The following is a 26414-nucleotide window of genomic DNA, read 5'->3' as shown; positions in this document are numbered from 1 at the left end:
ACATATACACTTCCATGCATATACACCTATAAACACTCGCACATATATATAAACCCGATGCGCACATACACATCCATAAAACACTCGCGCATACATACAAAATAAAACGTGGATGCATGCTTTAGTTGTATATGTATATGCGATTTCATATGTGGATGTGCGTGAACTTTTCAGTGCAAACGGAAGGCTTTTCTGTGTAAAAGGAAGGCTTTTCAGTGTAAAAGGAAGTCATTTGTGCGTACACGGAAGTAACCTGCCTATTTACTGCATTTGCAATCATGGAGAGGGATCGTCAATCAAGTCAAGTCAAATATATTTATATAGTGCTTTTCACAATACAGATTGCATCAAAGCTGCTTCACAGTATCAATCACAGGATCGTGCTACAACTGAAGCAATTAGCATTTTGCGAAATGTGCTTGCTTCGCCCGCTATTATAAGATCAATTGCTAATTCAGTTGAATCGAATGTCGACTTCTGCTCAACTGCAGTCAGAATCAGAATCTGAATTGCGCACTTTGTTTCGGCCATTGGCGCCTGCTGTACAAAGGGGACATTCTAAAACGTTTAACGTGGCTTACTGCACTAAGACAGTATTAAAAGACCAAACTCAGTACACATCATATTAATAAACCATACTATGTATAAAAAATCAGATGAGCCCAGAATATGAACGCAACGCGTTACATTTCGCAAAATGCTAATTGCTTTAGTTGTAGCACGATCCCTCTCCATGATTGCAAATGCAGTAAATAGGCATGCTACAATTAAAAACAATGCTACAATTAAAAACAATACTAGCCCTACATTTAAGAATGTTCGGCAGATCACAGGACTAAGACAGATATTGTCAATCGATCCATCCCTATTAACTATCATTATACTTATAAGCAATACAAGAACAGGCTGTTGAAAGCAGTTATTGAACCTTGATAAGTGTCAAATCACTCATCATCACCATCAACATTTGAGCTTCAGCACTAAACAGACCATAAGATTGTGCAGTATTTCTGCCTTTGAAAAACTACTAGGCTAAGTGAAGTCACCTTATGCCTCAGTGAGCCTGTCTCACACAGAAAAAAACAAGCAGCTCATTGCTTCCTGTTTGACTGCTTCAAGATTATATTTCCTCAGGAGACCTCAGTGTATTTGCCTGACCTCTGTCTATCTCTCCTCCTGCTTCTCAGATAGCTTACCAGTGGCTCATCAGTCTAAACAAGGTGGTGAGCACAAAAAGATTCTCTTGCTTTTAGGTCATCCTATAGAAAGGGAGAGAATGAGAAAAAGACAGAAGGTGTGCAGGGTTTTGTGGGTCTTTCACTCAATACTCTCAGTTTCTCCACCAGCTGCTGCCATCATTAGGGGTCTGGAAACAAAACAAACCACACTCAGCTAATGGGTAGTGAGACAGAAAATCACCTGCCAATATGCAGAGGTAACTTGAGTCCAATAATTGTCAGTCCAGCAAAGCCCCCAATCAGACATGAACCATCAAGCCAAAGAGATAGCAGCTTCAATCAAGACTGTGGCCAGTGAGAGGTGATGAATATTTGTGGTGATAAACATCCTGTAGCATGATTCCAAGTGTGAAGCGATTTATGATACTTGAACAAGCCCAAATGGTAGCAAATGGCCCTAACATAAGGGCTAATTAGATTCACTCCTGGTCCTGCACATGACAAGGTGGCCAATGGCTAAGTAACTCAATGGTCCATCTTTATCAAGTAGGCTAATTGATTTAATTTGAGTTAATTAAAATATTTAGTTTAAATAGTTAGTTACTTTCTGTACTTGCTTCATTCTCATGTTTTTATTTGACCTTTTTAATATATTTAATTTCATGTTGAAGAGACTGTAATAGGAGAAAGATAGAGGCTTGAGTTGTATTCCATAGAAAATCTACTAGTCGCAGATATTGGATATTTATAAAAAATATTAATGCTGCAGGTTTCATACAATTATACGATTTGATTGAAGTGTTTCAGCATGTGTTAATTAACTGGTCACAAAGTCAGGTTTTGATGGGTTAAATCTAGGGATGCACGATATAGGATTTTGGCCGATATTCGATATGCCGATATTTTCAAACTAATTTTGCCCGATGCCGATACCGATATCGATATATTTGTATTTTTTTTTAAGCGCAAAAAAAGCTTATTAAAGCTTATATTAATGTTCTCAGTCAAGAGCAGTGAGTGATTTCCTCTGTGTTTTGTTGTTTTATTAACATTAACGGGATAGTTCTCCCAAAAATTTAAATTGTCATCATTTACTCTCTCAAGTTTCTTTCTTCTGTTGAAATTATAAAAGTTATTTGGAAGAATGTGGCTAACCAAACAGTTGCTGTACTCCAGTGACTTCCATAGTATATTTAAGCACAAGAAAGAAAGGAATCCAGGTTTGAAACAACATTAGATAGACAGAATTTTTATTTCTGGGTGCAGTATCTCTTTAAAGACAAGCGGCAGAATATTATTACTGTCTCTTTAAGAACTGCACGCGAGTAACGCGACGCGTCTAATATACACGCATTTGACAAGCAGATTTTCTCTGTTTGCTTTCACTTTAGACATAACCAACTTTGTTTATGTAAACCTTGTGTGTATTTGACAGTATCAGCGCAATAAGACTCGAAAGATTAGTCCAGTATGCAGGCGCTGTGACAGCTTTAGTTCCTGTGAGCGTCGGGTGTAACGCGCTCAGAAAAGCGGATGTTAGAACAGCGCATCAGCACGTGAATGACATGTTTACCTAGCAAGACTTTGACGCACATGCAAACAATGAACTTTTGTGAATTGCAGTGTCCCGTGAGTGTAACTCTACCTCTGCGTTTACATGTGATGTGATGTGAATGTACGTCGCGTTGTACAGTATGTTGAGATGAACTGAAGGCGCCAGAATTGAACTGATAGAATGCACGATACTATGATTTTTCTTCAAAAGCAGATCGTGGAGACATTTTAATCGTCCACGATCAAAAACCGTGAGACGCACGGCACACCCCTAGTTGGAAGTTTAAGTTGCTGGCGCTCATGCTTCGTTCACGGTCGTCACGTGCGCATAGGAAACACGCCACCCTATCGGCAAGACTCATCGGCAGAAATATTCATATCGGCCGATGCCGATGATGGTCATTTTAAGCTTTTATCGGCCGATACCGATGTTGTCCCGATATCATCGTGCATCCCTAGTTAAATCTGGTAGAAATAGCTCTGTAAGTTAACACTTGCAGGTTACTTGTGAGAGGTTCCTTAAGTATCATGTGACGTGTAAACAGTCCATTGATTTGCTACTACCCAAGGAAGAACATCCAAAAAAATCCATTTGTAAAAAGAAACAGATGAAAGAACGGACAGGAACCATGTGACATGCCATTTGCTTCTAATTGATCCAGGCAGGAAATGTGAGCTGCAGTATTGTTGAGACATTGATTGCAGTGGTGGTGTTGTCATATGAAGTGAGGTTGGAGATGGTCAGCAGGGTTAAGGAAGCAAATTGCCTGTGTTTTTCTTAAAACCCATCATTTTCCTCTGTGTTGGGTGCATGTGAATTTGTAATGTTGTATTATTTGAGATGAACACAATGTTAGGAGACAAGTTGCTGAGAATCAAATTAGTGTCGTGTCTGAATGTAGTTTGTAAAGATTTACTGTAAACTTGGTTTATATTCACACAAATACTTAATGGGTTTTGTGCCTCTTCTGAAAATGTCTTAACTCTGAAATAGCATTTTAGATTGTGTGTTTTAAAGAAGCACTTAAAATCATCCCTTGAAGGCCTCAATTACCCCTTTTCCACCAAAGCATTTTGAGAGCCGCAAGTTGAACCAACTTTGAACCAGCACCAGTTCTGAACCAGTTCTTTTTTGGTGGAAACGAGGTAAATGATGTTAGTGATTGGTTGTGCTGAACCTGAAACATTTTCACCCCTTTTCAGCTCTGAATCACAGGTTATTTGCTTTTGCAAGTACTAGGAAAGACTCTTGGAGGTTGCACATATTTTATGTTTTTGTTTTTGTCCCTTGGGTGTTACTAGCTTATCATGCTCAAAGCAGCACTTAAAGTATGTGTGTCTGACTTCATTGGATATAGTAGTAAACTGCTCATCAAACAATTTCTGCTGATGAGCAGTTATTAAATATACTATAACAGGCCAAGTATTTGTCATCAACGGTGGCGTCATTACTGTTATGCAGGACCTTTTGAACTCCGTAACATGCCTGTTTTCATTTAAAGTCCCTGTAAAGGCAATTCTAAAAAAAATTCTAAACCCATTATAAATGTTAGAAATGTGTTGCTAAAACATATTACAAAGACTGTGAACTGTGAATTACTGAATTGTGGAGTTAGACCGTTAAACAGTTTTTCACCATTGCTATTTTCCGGATTTTTTGGGCGGGGCTAAAACGGGGCTCGATGACGCACTGGAGCCCCTGACCTCGTGGACACGCCCCTACTTGATGATGCACTGAGGCCACTGAGGCTGGCTCCTCCCCTAACAATAGAGCACATTCGCTTCAGTTTAGCGCTCAATCGCGAGTTACTGTCAGGACTATTAGTTACATCAGCCTACAGTTTGCTAGCTAGCTATGCCTTCGACACGGAAATGCGTAGGCTACTACCTGGATGCGATCATGTACAAAACAGATCGGTGTCTTTATTTAAATTACCTAAAAACGATCACATCAAGAAGAGGTGGATTAATTTTGTGAAGAGCCAACCTTGATGGAGAGCTGAGGATCACCGCTAACACCCACCTCTGTAGCGATCATTTTACACGGATAGTTTTATAAACTTTCGTCGGAGACAACTGGGATTCACTGATAATCCGCTGTTACTGGTGAATGGGGCCGAACCGACTATCTCCTGGCTCGGCCTTCATCTCCCCGTCCCGAAAGCAGTATCACCTAATATCAGCGTCGGCAGCTTTCCCGCGAGTGGTCGTGCATGGTTTCAGTGCAGCCAGCAGACACGCCCCCAGCGTTTGAGAGCAGAGAATACTGCTCATTTTTTCAAGATTTTGATAGCTTCATCTCAAAACATCTCTCTCAATAAAAATGCTGTAAACTATACAGGGAAGCCTTTCAGTTTATGCATTTCAAATTTTAAAATTGTGCAGTTTTGAAATTTTATTCACGTATTAAATGAAAGCAGCTTAGACTAAAAGATTGATTCAAGAATCGATATTGGTTTATCAAAATGTCGAGCGTCAATTAAAATTGCGAAATGTATGTTTTCAACACAGCCCTAATATAATGTCCTAATTGCCAGTTTTGTTTTCACCTCTTGTTCGCTTAACTGTGATATATTCTATCTAATGTGATTTCACTCTTTAGAAATTGTGAGTATAATATATTAAGGATGTAAAGTATCTTCCCTTTTTTTTTCTCCCTCTCTCTAGCATGTCTTTACCTCTTAGCACCTAGATAGCCAGAACAAAATACAGTAGATGTGATGTGACTTTGTATTGTGCACTTCTGTCAGGATTGACCTACATATGAGTCTAACAGCGCTTTCTATTGTGGAGTTCTGCTGTGGATGAATGACTCTGGGTCTGTCTGAAAGGTTTTCCTGGAATTTAAAGTGTGCTTTATGTAATGTTGAAGTGATTAAAAGTACTCTTTGTTGATTAACCTGAAATTTTTTTCTTTTTGTGATGCAAATATCACACTCAGTTTCAGATCCAGCACAAGAACTGTGTGCCAGCTGTTCAGGTTTGCACAAACCAAGTTGCCACAGGGAGATATGAGAGATACCTCATTGAGATATGGCTCATTTGTGACGTTTATCTGGTTGTAGCGCAGGTGGTCTGATGGAAGGATTTTGTTGCTTCTGCTGATGGTATCTACTAGCATTCCTAAGCTTGCACATGCCTGTCGTGGTTGTGCCGAGTATGTTAGAGGTGCAAAAACAAAGATACAAAAGTGTAGTCTTGAAAAGAAGGCAGATGTTTTCTGCATATACTTGCATTTTATTTTATGTTTGAAACTATTTTCTTTCTTGTTGAGCCTTTATAAGTATCGGTTTTCAGTCTTTTAATATCATTCTGGCAATAAATGTCGATGTTATGTACAGTATTCCAGTTTTACAAATTATAGCTACTAATTCACATATTTAATCGTATTTAATATTAGCGCCGTACAGAGTTGTATACCTGTACATTACATTTTATTATTACCTAGTACATTTTATTGTGGGTGGAGCAGTGAAATAATGAAACTTTGACCTTTAGTTTTAGCTAAGTTAACATATTTTATTTTTGTTCAATTCATATTTTAATCTATTCATATTTACATATATTTTTTAAAGGCAAACCCTTTGTTGAAGACCCCTGGTTTAGATGACAAACAACTTCATGTTCACTTTATTCTTAAAGATAATAAGGCAGTGCAGATCAAGGGCACAGAAAAATAGCAAAAATATCAAATTATTTTTGATAATTATTCTCTTTATTTTAGTTGTTGTCAACAACAACAGGCTGAGTTGTTGACTTAATTGTATCTGATATAGCTTTATAAATATTCACCCATAATAATTAAGGCTGATATGTCCCCTCTGCTTGGTGATGACAGACATGCCCCAGATACACAGGATCAATTTGATTTTAAAACTCACACTGATCAACTCTCATGCTCCACATCGTCTGATTAGAATTAATAGAGACAGCGATTTCTAGGAAGCACATGTCCTCCGGCACTGCATTTAATTTGTGAAAAACATTATGCTCTGCCTAGCTATTGGACAAGATCCCGATGTGATGTTGCAGACAATCTGTTCGTTTCAGCTAATGATTGGCAGAAATGACCTAGTGTCAGATTGCTTGATCAGCCTCTGAATCAATGTTATCGGCTCTGGAAATGTTGGGCATTATTATGTCCAGAATAGTTGATAATCTTGCATCATAATATTCGAAGTGTGCTGTGTTCTGATGTTGGTTATAATATTAATTTCTTTATTTAAACTGCATGAGTTTATTTTTCAGCTACATGGTGAGTTCCGATGTATACCAACAAAGCTTCATAACAGGATCGCATTTGGATGACTGTAACTTTTGACTCATGTTCTGCATTTGTAATTCTCTCTAATTTACTAGAGAGCAGAGTGAACATGTGAGAACATACATTTGAATGTTTTCTTGTTTTGCATAATGTGTCTTCTTTGCAGTCTTTTGCATTTAGTCCATTTAAATGATGATGATGATGCAATGATTTCATTTAAAACGAAAACTGCATTGTTCATTTCTCTTTTCTAAAAGATCAAACAAAATATGTAGTCTTGTTGAGCCTGAACCCATTGGGAGATCTAACACGCTGAGTCATTAAATTCAAATAATTCCCGGTTGTGTATTAACAAAGTCCTTTTAGGCAAGTCATGCCACTCGGCCGCCATCTTGGCAACGCCTCCGGGCAGCTATTTCGGACTAACAAGACCAGGCTCCTATCTAAATGAATGGGCAGAGAGTCAGAACTGCACTTTCACTGGTCACCGGGACATAAAAACTGCATGTATAGAAACAGCAGTAAAATATGATAAAAATCGCTGAAAAAGTTTGATGACTTTGCCCCAAAATAAGGTTTAAAAGGTCTTTTTCCCCACAGGTTATGCTTTTACTACGCATGCGCAAGGGTTCTTGTCTCCGCTGTCGCAAACCTCAACTGTGCGCATGCGCCAGTGGAACCAGACGATAGGCTTACATGTTTCCCGGCTTGACTGTTAAAAGCAGACGATTGGCTTTCCAGCGGGAGGGGCGGGGCATGTGCATACAACCGCCATCTTTGGCGTTACAGGTTTTCCCTATATAGTTGTATTGAGGATTGAGGAAGTGGCATGTCTCTATATAAATTGTCTCTGGTATTAAGGACAACAAGACTGAAAAGAGCAATTTAACAAGGAATTCTCACTACTTTCGATGGCATATGACATGGAATTTAATCCATCTAAATTCTTCAGCATGACATCTTATTAAGATTACATTTACATTTGTGTGCACATTTCTGCACTTTTGCCCTAAATAGATCATGAATTAGTCTACAGGATAAGTCACAAATTACATCAGATTTTCCTTCCAGCAGATGACTCCCTTTTGAAGAAAATGGAAAGGAGAAAAAGATATGATAAAAATATAATCATATTTATATTTTATATTTGTATATCAGCGTCGTGCCTAACAACGTCCCTTAGCTGTTCTAAATTCACTGTAAAACACGGCTTTGCGGGGCTTATTGCTTTAATACTGTATTGGATTGTATTTGGTTGTGCTTTCTGCGCTATGTTCTGTGGGAGTTGCTGAATTACCATATGATGACCAGCCAAACGGATGGCATTGACGCCGATGAATTTCTCACATGGTTCTCTGACAGATGGAGAGTTTTGGCATTTTAAACAAATTGGATACAGTTTAAACAGGATTTTTGTCTGTCTCACATCAGTGGTCTTGATCTTTTCGACTGTATCCAATAATCAATGTCATAATTAATTGTTATTCTTTTTGTGTAGAAAAAATAATTTAATTTAACAATGTAATATCATTATTAACATGCGATTGACTGCCTTTATTAAGCTCTACCTTTCCACCATGTTACAGTTATTGAAAGGCAAAAATGTTCAAACAAGTTGTTTATTTATTTTATGGGAATTATAAATAACTATAAACCATTGTGTGGTCCTAAGTTAGCTAGCCCCAACTGTGACCGCTTAATTAAGGCTAATTTATTGGTTAAACCTGTTACCCATGGGTATACATTTTATCAATTGTATCAATTCAATTTTGGGTATTTTGATGTTTATTTAAATGGTTATTGTTAGGAAATAACAATCATGCAAATTAGGGTTTTCAATTTAGACAAATCCAACATTTTCGTCCAGGGGTTGCAAAACGTGCAAAAATTACAAACTTCATTAAAAATGAATATAAAAATGAAGATACTTTTCTTTGACCTCCTGAGGTTGACGATCAGCATTTTCTAAAGGTTAAATCTTTTTCACTGACCAGTCTTAAAACGAGTTTCATGCCCTAATTTGTACCATGGAAAGTGGCTTTTGTATTCCACAAGAAGAGAAATGGACTTCAGTGCTCAAACTCTCTGAGGTCACACAAATTCACAGTTTGAATATTTCCATGTCAAAGTTGAACTAAACCGTCCCGATTGTTTCACGTGTTCTTGCTTTATCACTAAGTTTTTGGGATGTCATGGAGTTGCTCATTATATAACCTTACGTAACTTGGAGAAAGTTCAAATAGAAGACCAGATTTCACCAGCTTTCCTTACGAACCCAAATATGCCCCCTCAGAACTGATAACGCTGCAAAGTCAAAGATGCACTATGCAACACCAACTTTGACCTTAAGGGACTTTCAGTACTAACTGCAATTACAGCACATTAATTATTTAAACATTTTCAGTTAATAAAGTAAACACATTCTGATAAACGCAGTCATGAAATTAGGAGTACCAAAATGAAGGTCTATATTTATCTTTTTATTGTGTTAACGGTTATTTTGTAGAAATAATTTCCACCTGTGAGCATTTGTTATTTTCTCTCAGTCCATCTATGATGCATCATCAGGCTGTTTTTATGGTTTAATATCAGGTGATGTTTGGATTCATATTGCGACTCTATCTCAGCTCTACTCAGTATCTCAGCTGTAGGTCAGTTGCATGAATCATTCATGCTGATGCTAATATTATGGCGATCATAGGGCCTACAATATTAGCTTGTGGACCAACATTATTAGCTTCTGGACTCCTCGTTGGTTGCTTCTCCAGCCCAGTAAACACACACACTCCCAAACACCAACATTATATCAGTGTTGATGCTGAAAACTGATGAATATTTGATTTTGCTTCATCTTCTTTGTGTGTCTGTGTGTGTCTGTGATCCTAATAGTAAAGAGATTTCTTTCTACAACCTCTCTTTTTGCATTTTTTTGCGTTTAGTGCACAAGTCTTGCTAGAATGCCTTGAGGGAAGGATCAGGTGGGTTTTGCTATGGAGGTGGGCTTGGTGCTGAAACAAGCAAAAGCCTTCGTATTACCTGTTAAAGACAATCAATTATCGTGACCTGCTCTGCTTCCCTGTGGGGGTTCCAGCTCTCCTCTAGAGCGGGCCAGGCTGCTTCGACATATGAGTCAGTGTTTGGAAGTGACAGGGCATTAGTTTGCATAGCCCAACTCATAAGAGTGCCTCCATAACCTCCAGTGTCAATGGAGCAATCACATAAGAAATAGGGAGGCAGGCGGCCCCTACATACTCTATTACATTACTAATGAGTTTAGTGGTGGCATGCTTTCAGTCCACAGATGTCATGGTGGTGAGTGTGTGTTTCATTAGAAATGCAAAGTGAGGCTGCGTGCGTATAATAAGCACATCCTACTGACATTTCAGTTCATCCAGTTGATTCTTTGTTGATATCTTTAGGATTTCAAATGTTGATTTCTTTACATTCCTTTAGGAGTTTTTGCAAGTCAGATATTATTGGTATATATATTATGTGTCATGTATTCATTTGTAAATGAGTACAAGGGCATAGCCTGCATTTGTTTGTTTAGATGGGTTGTTACACAATAGAAATGTTTTGTAACATTATAAATGTCTTTTTCTGCCACATTTAATCAAATAAATGAGTTTTTGTTGAATAAAAGGTTTTTTTTTTTTATCTTACTGAACCCAAACTTTTGAACTGTAATTTTAAGTTGTGGTATACAGCATTACATAGTTTTTGTGTATTTTTTGTGTAAACTCAAAACAACTTTTGCTGGAGCATGTGTACTGTACAAAGTTTAAATAAAGACAGGAATCAAGGGGGTCCCTCTAACTTTCTTAATTTCTTTTTAGCGGTGGATTTGCAAGGCTGCTGTCCGCACACCCGGTTTGTAGTGCCTCCGAAGACCACACACTGGGTGGCCATTATGCAGAGAGGGAAGTGCACCTTCAAGGAGAAGATCCTTAAGGCAGTGGCTTTCAATGCCTCGGCCGTCATTATCTACAATAACAGCACCAAAGAGGACACCGTCACAATGGCTCATGAAGGTGAGCTCCATAATTGATGTATTCTCATTAAAGGGGCACTTGGCAACTATTTCAACTTAATAAAACTGTTTAGAAATCATTTGAATGGTTCAATAACCTGTTCTGGAGAGAATGGTGACTTTCCCCGCTCGCCCCAGCGTCCCCAGGTGGAAAACCAACCTTGCAACATGGGGACTAACGTCCCGAAAAGTTGGAAATAGAAGTCTCGTGAGAAGCGAGAACGAGCGAGAAACACAAACTGCTTTATGGCGATTCGACATAATTCTATGATACTGTGTGTGATGCATTACCCACCTCGGTAGACATAGGTCCACACTAAAGTTGGCTGGCTCCGATAATAACAAATGATGAGAAAACATGCGACAACAAAAGTGAAAATAAGCGAAGAAATGACTAGAGTTGCCAAGCGCCCCTTTAAGAGAAACACAGCCATGTTACTTTGATGTTAGGCAGACGTTTGTAACTTCTTCAGTCAGCTGACTTAACTGTTTTTTCTGACAGAACTCAAAGCTTCTTCCTGTTATAATAATTTTGACACTACATGCCGGTTAACATGCAGACATTGTTCAGAATGTATATGTAAATGGATATTTATATTTGCCTGCATTTTTTTTTTTCTCAGTTAGAAATACAGGAAGTGGTAATTGTTATTTCTTGACAGGGCATGGTGGATTTACAGACGCCTCTGACCAGTTAGATTAAGGTCTTTGTAAAGCCCCGTTCACACTACACGCGACCAAGCGACGCGATACCATTCATTTCAATGGGGAACTGGCGATTTCCGGCGACACGCGCGACAGCGACCGTTGGCGACCGGATGGGGCGTGTCTGGCGACGCGACAAAGTTGAGATCTGTTTAACTTTATGCAAATGAGGAGCGACTTTCTGGAGCGACAACCAATAGGAGCGGAACGCGTATGATCCTTCTCCACATCATTGGATGTCATTCATAAAGGCAACCAGTAGTGGGAACTCCCACTAGCGACCTCATCGCCAGCCACTGGCGACATGCAGCGACAAAGTCGCTTGTAGTGTGAACGGGGCTTAATGCTTGCAGAATATTTTAATGCAGTGAAATACATTATCTAGAAAAATCATTGTCCAAGGACTAAATGGGAGAGAGAAAGAGAGGATAAGTGTGGACCCTGCGTGTGTATTTGTGTGTGTGTCAGTGCAATAGAAAAACAGTTTTATTTTGCAGCTCCAAAATTTGCACAGTAAGGATAACTGTAAAATGAAACTAGTCAAAGTAACTTGTTAAAACTCTCTCTCTGTGTGTGTGTGTGTGTGTGTGTGTGTGTGTGTGTGTGTGTGTGTGTGTGTGTGTGTGTGTGTGTGTGTGTGTGTGTGTGTGTGTGTGTGTGTGTGTGTGTGTGTGTGTGTGTGTGTGTGTGTGTGTGTGTGTGTGTGTGTGTGTGTGTGTGTGTGTGTGTGTGTGTGTGTGTGTGTGTGTGTGTGTAGCTGTCACTCACAGAAAAGTTTTGTGCAGTGGACAGCAGACAGTCTGGGGGGAAACGTTGCTGTGCTCAGCAATAATGCATTTTTATTTATTTATTTATTTTTCTTCTTCTTTTTTTTTTTTTTTTTTTTAAAAAGAGCATTTTGGTGAAAGCAATAGCTGACACAGTAATTTCAATGCCCATTACATTCCATTAAGTGTTTACTAAACAGACCACACAGATGCTAACCGGACATGATACAACTATACCACAATACATCAAGCTACGCATAATACATTATGGATTGTTTATTATCAATTATGCAAGTGTTTATAATACTTGCATGTGACTTTAATCATGTTTTTTTATTATTTTGTTTAGTCCTATTATAGTCCAATCCAGTGGATCAAGTCTAGCTATTGTAATACTGTATGCAGTTAAAACATTTATTTTAAGTATTGCAAATTCTAACAGTGATGTCATTAGTAGTGCTTTTATTATGTTATCTATTCAAAATGTGTTGATTTTTTTATTTATTATTCTGTGTTTTCATTTTGTTAGTCTGTTTGAAGAAGACTTATTCAGTTTTGTTTTTAAAGTTGTTGTTTTTTTATCCGTGCACATGCTGACTGCCTACTTACGTCTGTGGCGGTTGCATCGTGACTATTTTTTAAGATCATTTAAAAAACTAATTTCAAACCCCATGTGTTCTGTTCCATTTATGTGGTGCTTCGTTTAGCTGTTTTTGAATGCAAGAACACATCCTGTGTGAACGTTTCCTCACTCATTCTGTGCTGCCTGCTCTCTGTAAGTGTGGGTTGTCGAGGTGTGTGACCTGTAGTAATAGAAAGGACAAAAAAAAAAACATAAATACAAAATTTTACATGCATATAGGGAAATTATTAATTTTATGTTGTTCATGCAAATATTAAATTAATAACCCCAATATTGTTGTTAGGTCATAACACAACTTTATTGGTAAAGAAGCTATTTTTTTTTCTTTGTTAATTCATGGATTTGTTTTTTTTTTGTGTCACAAGCTAATTTGTGGATGACTCAGTTGTAGCCAAAACAGTAGCCTTGAGTACCATGAGTATTCAGGACCAATGCTGATTGTTATATTTTCAAGTCTGCTGGCTAGAACGTTATCATCCATTTGTTGAGTTTGGAAAGTGTTGTTTGTGTGTGTAGGTATTTCATAATTTGTCTTAGGGCTGTAAACCTGCTGTGAGAGTGTGACAGGGACTGTTTGTTTGGTTTTAGAGGACATTCGGACATGATGAAGGACTGCGTACTCGAATCTATCTGCCAGAGCAGTCACTATTCTGCAGGTGCACTCTCTATACACACACACACATACACACACACACACACACACACACACACACACACACACACACACACACACACACACACACACACACTTCTAGCTTGGCATATATGCAACAGTTTTGGATGCACAGAGCACATAGGAATCAACCTAAGACTTCTAAGCAGCGTCTTTGGTCGTATGATGGGGTGGGTCGACGTAGGAACAGGAGAAAGGGGAGAGATGGTGAGTCACGGCAGCGCTATCAGAATGGGATCGATGAGATGTTTAAATATAGCAGGACTGCATGATTTATTCAGAAGGTCCTTTTCCCTTGCCACATATGGGATTCAAACCTCTTTATACGAGCTGTAAAGGATAGAATCTTGAGGTACCTTACGATTCGTTTAAATTTGGATTCATAAAAAGTCATGACCGAGACAATTGTGCAAGGGTTCTCTGTGCATCTCAATTTTTCAGCAAGAGTGTAGGGAAGCAAATCTAAGGTAATTTAAATAGTTAAGGTGACTAACTTGCTGCCAATTCAGCGTTAAGATCTTTGGCTTTTGTAAAATGTGAATGAAATGCCACATCAGAGCACTGAAAAATACTAAAATAACTAATAACTACTAAATTACTAAAAATGACAAGCACATATCAAAATAATTAAAACTAAAAACATAAAAATAAAAGAATCACAATGCATCGACTTATCCAGAGAGTTCATTGTTCTAGCACTACATGACAAATTGTGCATCTGATTTTTATACATGTAAGACGCTATATTTATATATAGGTTTCAGTCACACAATTCAGATCACTGCATTTAGATAAACATATCTTGTGTATCTACAGGAAGTTTGGGGTTTGTGTATGTGCATGTGTGTGTGGGTGGAGAAGTGTTTTTAACACGAAAGATGCAAGCAAACTGACAAACTCTTTTTAAGAGCAAGTAACTTGGGAGAGATTTAGTTCTAGTAAGCCATGCAAAGAATAACCAGGGACTGTTTTGACCATACAAACCATCCATCTGTTTTAGTTTCAGTGATGTAGATTGAAGTGTGAAGCTAAAGTGTGAATGTGTTAATTTCCAAGATATAAAAGCGCATGCTTATATATAATATATATATATATATACATATATTAACTCTGCTCTGCATTTACTGGCAAGTTCCATGTTATTGTAAATAATTATTATTTAATTCCTCTGAGCATTGTTGGTACAGAAGCATAAACACCTTTAAATATCTGTTCAAGTACTGTTTAAAAAGACTCTGAAATGAGCTAAAAACCAATATTTTAAAATCACATGCAGAGTGCATCAAAATTCATAATGCCACATCCTCTTTTGGGTCACTGTGGTTTGAAGGATCACATCACCTTTACTGTCAGAGTCAGCCAGCATGTGCAGGGCTTAAGACCACCTTTGAGGGAGTTTCCCTTTTAACAAAATCAATATTCGCATGCCTTAACCTTTACAGCAGGAACAGTCGATAATGAATAAACAGCACATTACAATGTAAGGCCATTCACACTTTTTTCTCTACTTTTTAATTTAAGAAGTTAATGTTTCTACATGCATGAAGGACAAGTTATTAAAGGGATAGTTCACCCCAAAATGAAAATTCTGTCAGTAATTACTCACCCTCAGTTGTTCCAACCCCGTAAGATTTTTCGTTCATCTTCGGAACACAAATTAAGATATTTTTGATTAATTCTGAGAGCTGTCTCACTCCTCCATAGGCTTCTTCTAAGGGATCGAAACTTGCAGGCCCAGAAAAGTTAAAGACATCGTTAAAATAGTCCAAGTGACTACAGTGGCTCTATCTTTAAGTTTATCAAGCGACGAGAATACTTTTTGTGCGCAAAAAACAAACAAAAATAAAGACTTTATTCAACTATTAATTTCCTACTCTGGGGGCCTCGAGATTTCGCGTAGTGTAACTGCGCAAAGCTTCGGTGTTGTACGTCACACGTAGGCTCACTATTGGCCGACTCTGGTCATGTGTGTGATGCGTGTATCTTAATTTGTGTTCCGAAGATGAACGAAAGTCTTACGGGGTTGGAACAACATGAGGGTGAGTAATTACTGACAGAATTTTCATTTTGGGGTGAACTAACCCTTTAACATTATTTACATTTTAAAGCTGCAGTCCGGCGTTTTTCCTCTTTGTCGCCATCTCTGTTCGAAATCTGCAATTGCAGTCATTCGCGGAATTATCAACTTTACGTGAGTTGTACTTCAACACCCTCGACACAACACAGCGCGGATGAACACAATGTTTGAGGAGACTGTGAGGCTGTCAGTCACCGCGCCGATGTGGATACTGCCATTCAGAATCACAGAATATTATTTTTGGAAGTATGACCAACATAAGAATTTTCACCGGAAAATGTCCTCTGAACAAGTAAGAAACATCCAACTTTGTTCTGGTTCTGACATTGCAGTAAATCGCGCTGATTAAATTTAACAATCGCTTATAAGTTAGGCCATCCTTAAAAATATTTTGGTTTGTAAAAAAAAAATAGGCAGAATCAATAAAAAAAAGAAGCCACTAGATTTCAATGAAAGTGGATTTTCAGAGGGAAACAAATAGGCTAAATTAAAATGACTAATCTCACCAGCGCCGCGCCGACCAATAAAACAGCGCATTTGGCACCATTCTAGGGCTGCAACAACTAATCGATAAAATCGATAATAATCGATTATGAAAATCGTTGTCAACGAATGTCATTATCGATTAGTTGGTCTGCTTACGTCACGGGGAGCGTTTACTGGTGATTGGTTGAAACAGGCCAATCAGGATGCTCTCTGTCTTACACGCGCTTCATGAGGCACACACGCAAGGTCTCTCTCCCTCCGTTGCTCTGCCGCGCGCTCGCGCTACACGGTTTGGAGCACAGTCTCTTCTGTCTCGCATGCGCGCTCTTGCTTGCGTGCTCAAATCCCGGGAGTTTGAACTAATTTGCGAGCCGCTATCAATATGCGGGTGACTTCCAGAACTTCTGGGAGACTTGGGATGTCTGTATTTTGCGTCTCGAGCATCAGGTTGCGCAATCAGTTCGCTCGCAACATAAGTGATGGATTAAAAAAGTGCTACCGCAGAAATATTAAATTAAAACTTACTACAAACGTCTTTACAAAGCGAAGCACTAAATATAAAGGCAGTTAATAACAGCAGCAGTAAATTATTGTTTTTTAGTCACTGTACTCAGTGGTTTTCAGCGAATGTTTGTGCACTAATGCATCATTTTTCCTGTCTTTTTAATCAAGCCTGTTAGCTTGCTGCGTACCTCCACTCCGCTCTCTTTATATAGCATTTGTCTACTATTAAGTTTTAATTGTTTTTCAAACGCGATCTACTGCGGCTCTGTTCACACGCTTGTTTTCAGTCTTTCTATATTTATTTTTACAAATTATCCTTATAATTCAATTAATTTTAAATAAAAATTAAATGAATTATATATTTGAGATGTTTTTAGTTTATATCTTCACATCTGAACAACATGTCTGTAAATTTGTTTTAACAAAAATTGTGTTAAAACAATATGTTGGATATAAATGTGTTTTTTTTTTTTACATTAATCATGGTTGTCAACTTGCCATCAGCAATTAGCATTAAAAACAATGCAAATATTGATATTTGTAAAACTCAATGTGTGGCTTTTGCACTTTTTAAAGTACACTTTTACACATAAATATCCTAATTTAGGGTTTTAGGTAACACTTTATTTTACGGTGTCCTTGTTACATATGTTACATGTACTTACTGTAGTAATAACAGTAAATTATCATGCATAATTACATGCAACTAACCCTCAACCTAATCCTACCCTATTCCTATAGTAAGTACATGTAGTTACTTAATATTACTCTGTACTTAAATATATAATTACACTGTAACAAGGACACCTTAAAATAAAGTGTAACTGGGTTTTATTTAGTCATAATAAAAAAAATCTAATTGAATTTTTTATCCGATTAATCGATTAATCGAAAAAATAATCGTCCGATTAATCGATTATCAAAATAATCGTTAGTTGCAGCCCTACACCATTCGTTTACATTTTGACCCATAAACCTCTGCTATTATTAACGGAAATCAGTGAAGTCAAATGGCTAGGCGCATTGTAGAAACTATAGGCCTATTAAGTAGTCCTGACATATTATGGAATGGTCGATTTTCTTTAGTGCAATTTAGTACATTTCGGTATGGGATGTGCTGTTTTATTGGTCAGCGCGGCGCTGGTGAGATTAGTTTGCGCCGCGCTGACCATTGGGTGGCGCAAGCAAACACTTCCTCCTTCCTCTGTCGAGTCTGTCGCGACTCGCGCGTCTTGGTTCATTGAGCCGCGCAGATTAGATGTCAGCGCAGCGCGAACTCTGTAACACCGCGCCGTTTCGTCCCAGTTTCGGTGTGTTTGGCTTCCCATACTTATGTATGTTTGTTTGTCAGAGCCTGCAGTTGCTGTGTGACGTGCGTTCGCGGGGGCCATATCGTGACCGTGACGAGCTGGACGCGCTCCGAGAAAAGGCCGTTATAACATCGATTCCCTATTCTCCTATTCCCTATTTGACCATTAAGAATTTCGAATAATGAGCGACTAAATGTAGGCTCATACAGACGTATTTCACAAGCAGCCGCAAGCGCGAACCATTGACAGTGAATGAAACGAAGCGAACGCACAGGATATAGGGCCGTTACATAGTCAACGCGAGCAAGCGACGCGAGCTACACGCTCCTTTTCATAGTACGTAAGCAGACGCAAGCGTCACCGGCGATGCGTGAAATGCAATACACCGATCGCGCAACAGGGGGTAGTAGAGTCTAGAGTCAGGTCACGTGATACTCAAATCAAAATGGCAACTGAAGAGGAGTGCATATATTGCTGATATAACTTTTCCTCTTCGCCCGCCATTGTATTCAAATCTTCTTCTTCTGTAAACATAATAATATACCTTTTTATGTACGTTACTTGCAATGTCGCCCCCACCGACAACGCATAGTATTGCGTCCATCGGCGCGTCGCGTATCAAAAACTAGGATGACACATTTGGCGACGCATCGACGCATAATGGCGGCCGAAGCGTAGCAATGTGTAGCCTTGCGCACGCGTATGCGTACCGATGCGTTGACTATGTAAGGGCCCATAGTGTGACATGCGTAAACCAATGGTGTAAACATAATCATCAATCATAGATGACGCCAGGGGTTTTTTTTTAAAAGAAAGAACGTAGCCTACGCAATTTATATTCACAATACTTACTATAATATAATTTATATTATTTTATTGCATTTGTATTAGTTGTTTGAAGAGTAAAAAAAATCGGTCGGTCTTAATGCAAGTTTACAACCGGCAAGTCGGTCGGACTAAAAGGGAAAAAAAAATTATAATTGGGTCGGTCCTAATTTGACAGGGTCGGTCGGGTTACGGCAAACAAGAATATTTTTAAGGATGGCCTTATCATATCACGCAAAACCGTGCAAATTATACTTTGTTCTCAAATTGTTAATGTTAACAACCAACGTCAGCATTGCGTGACTACATGTAATGTCCTTCCGATTTTTATCCTTGTTTTCGCATGGGTCCGGTTGCAGTCTCTTTTTTTCTATAACGTAAGCCACTCCGAAGTCCGAACGAAGTCTTTTGTATTTTACAGTGGGTGAATCTCCAGTTGTCACCGCCATCAAATTAATAAGTTTAATTATATCAAGTGCTGTGAGAAAAGGCTATAAATCTCCACCTCCAACATCCTCACACGCAATATAGCCTACTAGCCGAGACTCCTTCTTTATGTGTACAGATGTGACGTAATGACAATCGACAAGCTCGAATCTCCCAAGGAAATCCACCAGTACCACTGGAATTAAAAACATTATTACAAGCTTACCGCTTTGAATCGAGCTACGGCCAGCAGATAGTTTTGAACACTGGCTGGTTATGTATTTTTTCAAATATGTATTTTGGATAATTTGTAACCCCAAAAAAGCTACGGACTACAGCTTTAATCTTTGGCTGATTCTATGGGAATCATATCTGATAATGATATTATTATTATTATTATAGCTTATCATATTTAGTTTGATAATACTGTAAGTACTATGTCTAACAGACTGTGCCTGTGGAAGTGAGTTATGTATAATGATATACATCTGTTGGTTTGTATGCCATTTATGGAAAAAAATGGCCTTGAAGTGGATCGGAGCTTTTCTATCAGTCACTGCTAGAGCAAATTGTCCCTGTCCTGCCCTAGACATCATCTTTACTGCTGACAAACTGCCTTCTGAGCCAGGCAGCATGCCAGTCATGTCTCATTCTCACATGCTTACAAACACATACAAGCGCTCACATACACCAATGTGTTCAAAAATCTATACAAAATCACACCAACAGGTAGACCGCATAAGTAAACGTTTGTTTATGCAAGATAACGCACATAATGTCACACACACAAGCAGCCACATTCACACGGACATTCTCTGACATCCAGACTCCTTTCTCACACTCTTAAGACATTCAGGATTTGGCTGTAAGATGCAGCCGTTTTTATACACTAGGGATAATGTACCCTTGATTGCTTCCATAGCAAATGCATGCCTGTTCACCCTTTGGCCTTATACTACAGTTAAATATTAATCCACTAGAACTCTTAATAAACTGGATTTAGTGAACATTTATTATTTGCAGAGTATTTATTTTAGGTAAGTAGTATTAAGCATTGTTTGTTATTGGACACATATAAGTAGAAAGCAGGGTGGCTTATATAATACTAAAATGTGTATTATATGGATTAAATGGATTGTTGTTCCAAATGTTTATTATAAAACAGTGGTTTTATTCTAGATTTACTGAAAAGTCAGTCCAAAAGTCCGGCCACTAGTAAAAAAAAATGCTTCTGTTTTGCTTTCATTTCTAATTCTATTCTATTCTAATTCTATTTTAATAAATAACATTCAGTTAATAATTGAATAATGTTTTATTAGTGAAAAGTTGAATTGAAACATTTTGATTTCAGAATGTATTAGTATTTGTTTTAATGACAGCATTAGTATTTGTTTTTTTAATGATCCCCTTTGCGGGGGTTTTCCTGCATTCAAAATATTTTGACGGACGCCAAAAGGAATTTTTGTCTGGCCAAAGATTTATTTGATCATTTATTGTGACGATATCTGCCATTCTGCAGTACCGATACCTGATGACAGCAGTCTGCTTTAACACGCTCCCGTGAGTCTACGTGTAATTGCTCTGTGAATCATCAAAGGTTTCTATTTACGATGTGTTTTTGCAGTGTTGAGTTTTGTAATCAATCACAGACATATCTGTTGAGCATGTGAACTCTGGCCAATCAAATGTGTTTGTTAGTCAGAATCTGCATGCTCGCGAATCCTTTCATTATAGCCAACAAAGTATAAACACGGTGTCAATAAGTAATACATTGCACAGCGTAGACGGCTTCATTGATTATAAGGGGAGTTTTGGCAAGAGTGCAGCTTGTGTATATCACGTTGAACTGAAGTATTAGACAGCTTCGGTGATTGTAATGACAACAATCTTTGCCTTCTTTCTGTGTATAATATGTTTTTCATGCTGCTACACATTGCAAAGTTTCTGGATTGACAACCGTATTTAAGCGGGATTGAATCCGATTGAGACAGTGATAACCATAGCAATGGATGAAACAAATATGATGATGTATGTCAAACGATCTGTGCATTAAGTCTTGGAGTGTAAATGCAAAATAATAGACCTGCCACTTTTTCTAAAATGTGTTACTTTGCTGTTCATTTTAATACTAACTTTTCAAATCAGTCACTCAGTAACTTTTTATATATAAATTTATGGATTTTTCACTGTTTTGTGATCTGTCCTGACTGTGATACTTTTTTTTTTTCATAAATAAATAGCATAAGTTGGGTTCGCAGTTGATATGGGTGGGTACTTTGTAATGAATGACCCCGTTCACCATCACTGACTGTAATTATATTGAAGTATGTTGCATTAATTGTACTATATAATCCATATATAAAATTATACAATTATACAATTTAATTTCATCTTAAATACATTTTATCATATTTTTCTTAAAAGTAAGAAAAGCTGCGTTATAGCTTCAGATATATGTGTGTACAGCTGGCTAATGAGAGGTCTGTATAAAAGGTGTTTATTGTGAGAATGGCACTCTTTGCATTGCTCGAGGATCGGGCGAGAGCACGTCTGCAAACAGTGGCAAGTTTGACGATAGTTACGAAAGGCTGTAATGAAATAATGATATAGAGATGGTTTGGGCGAGTTTTGTGCAAATAACTAACCTTGTGCACGCAGCCGCTCAATGAGAATACTCCAAATTCACTAACATCAGAACAATGTTAAGAACAAATTCATGTGCGTACGAACGTGTTGTGAATTAGGCGGAGTAATGTGAGTAAGTTTTCCTGTGCATACAAATACAAAAAAATCCATGCAAATATAAGTGAATGAGACACATTGTCCAAATGCATCGTTTGTGGTCAATACAGGGCTCCAGACTAACTTTTCCAACTTTCTCAGTTGGTCGCAGCAGCATATGATTTGGTCGCACCTTTTTTTTTTCTTTTTTTTTTTTACATACCATGGGATTAATCAGTGACACAAGACCTCATGTTAGCAAAATGTTTTAATCTTTTAACTATCAAATCAAAATATTCTCAAAAAAACTATTAAAAAGTTAAAAGTAAAAAGATGACTGTGAAAAATAGTAGTATTTAATTAAATGCATTTATGGTGAGATTCATTGTCATGTCAATTTGTGCTCATTTTGACCACGAACTATGCGCTGTCACTTTAATTCAGCGCGTGCAGCACAGCAAAAAATAGACTCGGTGTGTAAACGATCTCTGCACTGCTACGCACCGCTCCTGGAACAGATGCAGTGTGAAAATACCGTGTCAGGCAGGCTACACAAATATTGATCTTGACATTGTTAGCCTCTTGTCTTTTTTACATGTCGTACACTGTACATTTAACTTACACTTATTATGACTTAATTCCTAATTGGCACGTTTCTCCATCAGTGTGCAATGAGCGTGATGTGTACGTTCGTTAATAAATAAACTGCAAGTGTCTTGCGGAAGAACATTGTAGCCGGAGCTACTTCTCTCCGTTAATGTCTATGGCGAGTCACGCAGGCACTGGGCAACTCCGCAGCCGAGCCAACCCCGGGATAAAATAGTCAGAATATAAACACTTATTATAGGCGTACCGTAGTGATTCAGGATAAGTCAAAAACACGGTTTGGAAAATGGATTCATGATGTACTCGTTCATTTTGAACATACGGTCTGCAGCAGCTGCTGATACAACGGCGTTCTAAAATTTTAACTCGCACATTCTCAAAAAATGGTCGCAGTCTGGAACCCTGCAGTCAATATCTCAAATTTGCTTGCATTTAATAAGTGACCCAGAAATCAATTTAATTATATACATTCTCATATTTAGCACAAATAAAGTTGCCAACCTCTGCCAAGCTTTTAGGAATTATGAGATTTGTTTCACTATGCTTTCATCTTAATGCTTTAAGAAACAACAGCTCCATGTGGTTCCTTCAAAAACATGTTGCTACAGTCTGTCTATCTCACAAATCTCTCTAACTATCTCTCAAAATAGTTTGTATTTCAAGTTTGTGCCATCAGGCTATGGTAAAAAAAATAACATACTGTCTTGTCACGTTTGCCTAAACATATTCTATCATCGTAATAGTTATGTGATGCTATATGTCATCGCATTTGTTATGGGGCAGTTCAAGTGCAGAATATGGTGAGATTAGATCACTGACTAGGGCAGGTCTGCAATAGGTTTCCATTCGTACTGTTCTAACCTTATTATTGCTAAGCCTGAGGGCCTGAATTATATCTGTGGAATGGCCTAAGCTCCAGATTGGGGGGGGGGGGGGATGGACGGACGAACGAACGAACTGACGAAGTGTTTGTTTGTCCTCATTTTCTGTTGGCATGATTACTGTGCCATTTGTGTGAATGTTTAATAGGTCAGACCAGGAGCATTACACTGAATTGGACAAGATCAGTGCATCTGTGTGAGATGTTTTGATATGCTCTGAAAAGATAACAAAATAATAATAAATAAATCTGGTGCAACCTGGAATGGATTGTGTATCTTTCTTGTAAAATGTTATGTTTGAATGGAGCCTTGTATATTTGTATCATCTTCTTTTTTTTCTTTTTTTTTTATCACAAAATGTTCTTATATAAGTTCTTTCTCCAAAGGCACTGGAGACATAGTGGCAGTGATGATTACTGAGTCCTTTGGAAAGGAAATTCTGGGATTCCTGGAGAAGAACCAGACTGTGCTGGTCTCCGTGATGGTGGGGTCACGAGGGCTGCCTAAAAACATCAACCGCGGCTCCTTGGTGTTCGTCTCCATCTCCTTCATTGTACTGATGATTATCTCGTCTGCTTGGCTAATATTCTACTTCATCCAGAAGATCAGAGACACCAGCGCAAGGGACCGCAGTCAGGTCTTAAACAACACACAGTTCCTTTGAACAAAACACACACAAACCCAGTCTCACCATCAAGCTTGCAGCTAAAACCTTGCCAGATTTTTCTTTCAAAGGCCCCCCTGATATTTAACAGGCTTATCTGACCTTCAAGAACTTCCCATGTGCTCAAAGATAGTAGTAAATGGCCCATCCTTCCTAGCTCAGTGTGTGTGTGACCGACCTTATTTCTCCACTGTAGTATTTGTCTCACTGCCCTTTTGCTTTTACCAGACCTCTGAATTCACTACTGACATAAACAGGTTATAATAATGTGGTAATAACAGCTGCTGGTATTCATTTTATTTATATATATATATATATATATATATATATATATATATATATATATATATATATATATATATATATATATATATATATATATATATATATATATATATATATATATATATATATATATATATATATATATATATATATATATATATAAGTTGAAATATGTAAAATCTGAATCTCTTAGTCACCACCTAGATTTGAAAAAGTAGACACAGTTACAATAAATGCAAAGAGATCTCTACACAATACACATTACATTATAAAATGTATTGTTTATACTGTAGAGGAGTTAAGTAAAAACAGTGCATTTACATGCAAGGCCTTGTACAGATTATGCTTAATAACTTGACAATGTTTATGGTTACTTAAACTGCATTGATTATATAGGGGAAATGGAAAAGTTTGCTCTGAACACATGATTATGGCTTATTCATTGTGCAAATGTTTTGTAAATACATGTTAAAGGAGCTGTATGTAAGAAATTTATTTCAATTAATCATAAAATGGCCCTGATATGTCACTAGACATTAAGAAATCATGTTCACTACAAATACTTATATCACTGACAACAGTAGTCCGGCCAGGATATTGTCATTTAAAAAGTGAAGTTGCAGCCCTCAACTGATGTTGATGTTGTCATGTTGTGTTTTGGTCTGATGCTCCACCCTCCACCTATCTACCAATCACGAAGTCAGTAGTGTTGCTGCATCCGGGTTGCCAGCTCTGCTCTAGTTACCACGTCTTGTAGCAGCCTACGTTCCTGCTGGATCCTGCAGTCTATCTGGCAACCTTGAGTCAGGGGGGAGGGGGAGGGGATACACCGCTCTACAGTCATTTGACAGTGATTGCAGTACCAGTTTTGGCCACAATCTTACATACGGCTCCTTTAATGATATGATGAAAAAAAAAAATAAAAAAAATAAGACAATTTCAAAATCTAATGTAAACATAGTTTTGTTGTGTATTAAAGGGATAGTTCACTTTGAAATTAATTTTTGGTATGTTTTAGCTTACCTCAAGGGCATCCAAGATGTAGGTGTCTTTGTTTCGGCAGTAGTTTCAATTTTGATATTTTTAGGGCAAACCGTTCTTGTCTGTCAGTCATATAATGCAGGTCTATGGTCACCACCTCAAAGACCATGCACAGAGAAGTCCAAATTAAACATGATTTAATTACTCGGAAATGTAAGTACACATTTATGGCCTAAGACACGAGCGGTTTGTGTGAGAAAACGAACAGTATTTATATCGTTTTTTACCTCTTGTAATCACAGCCACGTCCAAGTGATCTGAGGGCGCGGGCGCTTCGGTCTGTGCATTACAAGAGGTAAAAACGATATAAATACTGTACGTTTTCTCACAGAAACTGCTCGTTTCGTGTCTTAGGCCATCAATGTGTACTTACATTTACGAGTCATTAAATCATGTTTAATTTGGACTTCTCTGTGCATGCTCTTTGAGGAAGTTACCATAGACCTGCATTATATGACTGACAGACAAGAACGGTTTGACCTAAAAATATCAAAATTGAAACTACTGCGGAAACAAAGACACCTACATCTTGGATGCCCTTGAGGTAAGCTAAAACATACCAAAAATTTATTTCAAAGTGAACTATCCCTTTAAGCTGACTTATGATAGTTATTAGCATTTTGATGTAAAATTACAGTACACTGCTGTTCAAAAGTTGGAGGGCAGAAACATTTTTAAAAAATGAATTAATACTTTTATTCAGCATGAATGCTATACATTGACTAAAAGTGACAGTAAAAGACATTTATAATATTATAAAACTTTTCTATTTCA

The 26414-nt window shown here is 37.8% G+C and overlaps 2 protein-coding genes across 3 annotated transcripts in view; one reads left to right on the top strand and one right to left on the bottom strand.

Moving 5' to 3' along the window:
- The window catches only part of tdo2a (tryptophan 2,3-dioxygenase a), a 263007-nt gene that overhangs the window by 204140 nt on the left and 32453 nt on the right, over positions 1-26414 (bottom strand). The gene's annotated exons all lie outside the window — the stretch shown is intronic.
- rnf130 (ring finger protein 130) overlaps positions 1-26414 on the top strand; it is a 51310-nt gene that overhangs the window by 6721 nt on the left and 18175 nt on the right. For both annotated transcript variants that reach the window (XM_056261862.1, XM_056261863.1), the window contains exons 3-4: positions 10833-11027; positions 24037-24287. In XM_056261862.1, coding sequence (XP_056117837.1) covers positions 10833-11027; positions 24037-24287 — 446 coding nt within the window. The remainder of the gene's footprint in view (positions 1-10832; positions 11028-24036; positions 24288-26414) is intronic.

Source organism: Rhinichthys klamathensis, unplaced genomic scaffold, assembly GCF_029890125.1.
Source record: "Rhinichthys klamathensis goyatoka isolate OS25496 unplaced genomic scaffold, OSU_Roscu_1.1 h1tg000186l_1, whole genome shotgun sequence".
Taxonomy (NCBI): Eukaryota; Metazoa; Chordata; class Actinopteri; order Cypriniformes; family Leuciscidae; genus Rhinichthys; species Rhinichthys klamathensis.
The sequence above is the reverse complement of the archived record's forward strand: the minus strand, read 5'-3'. Positions and strand labels throughout refer to the sequence as shown.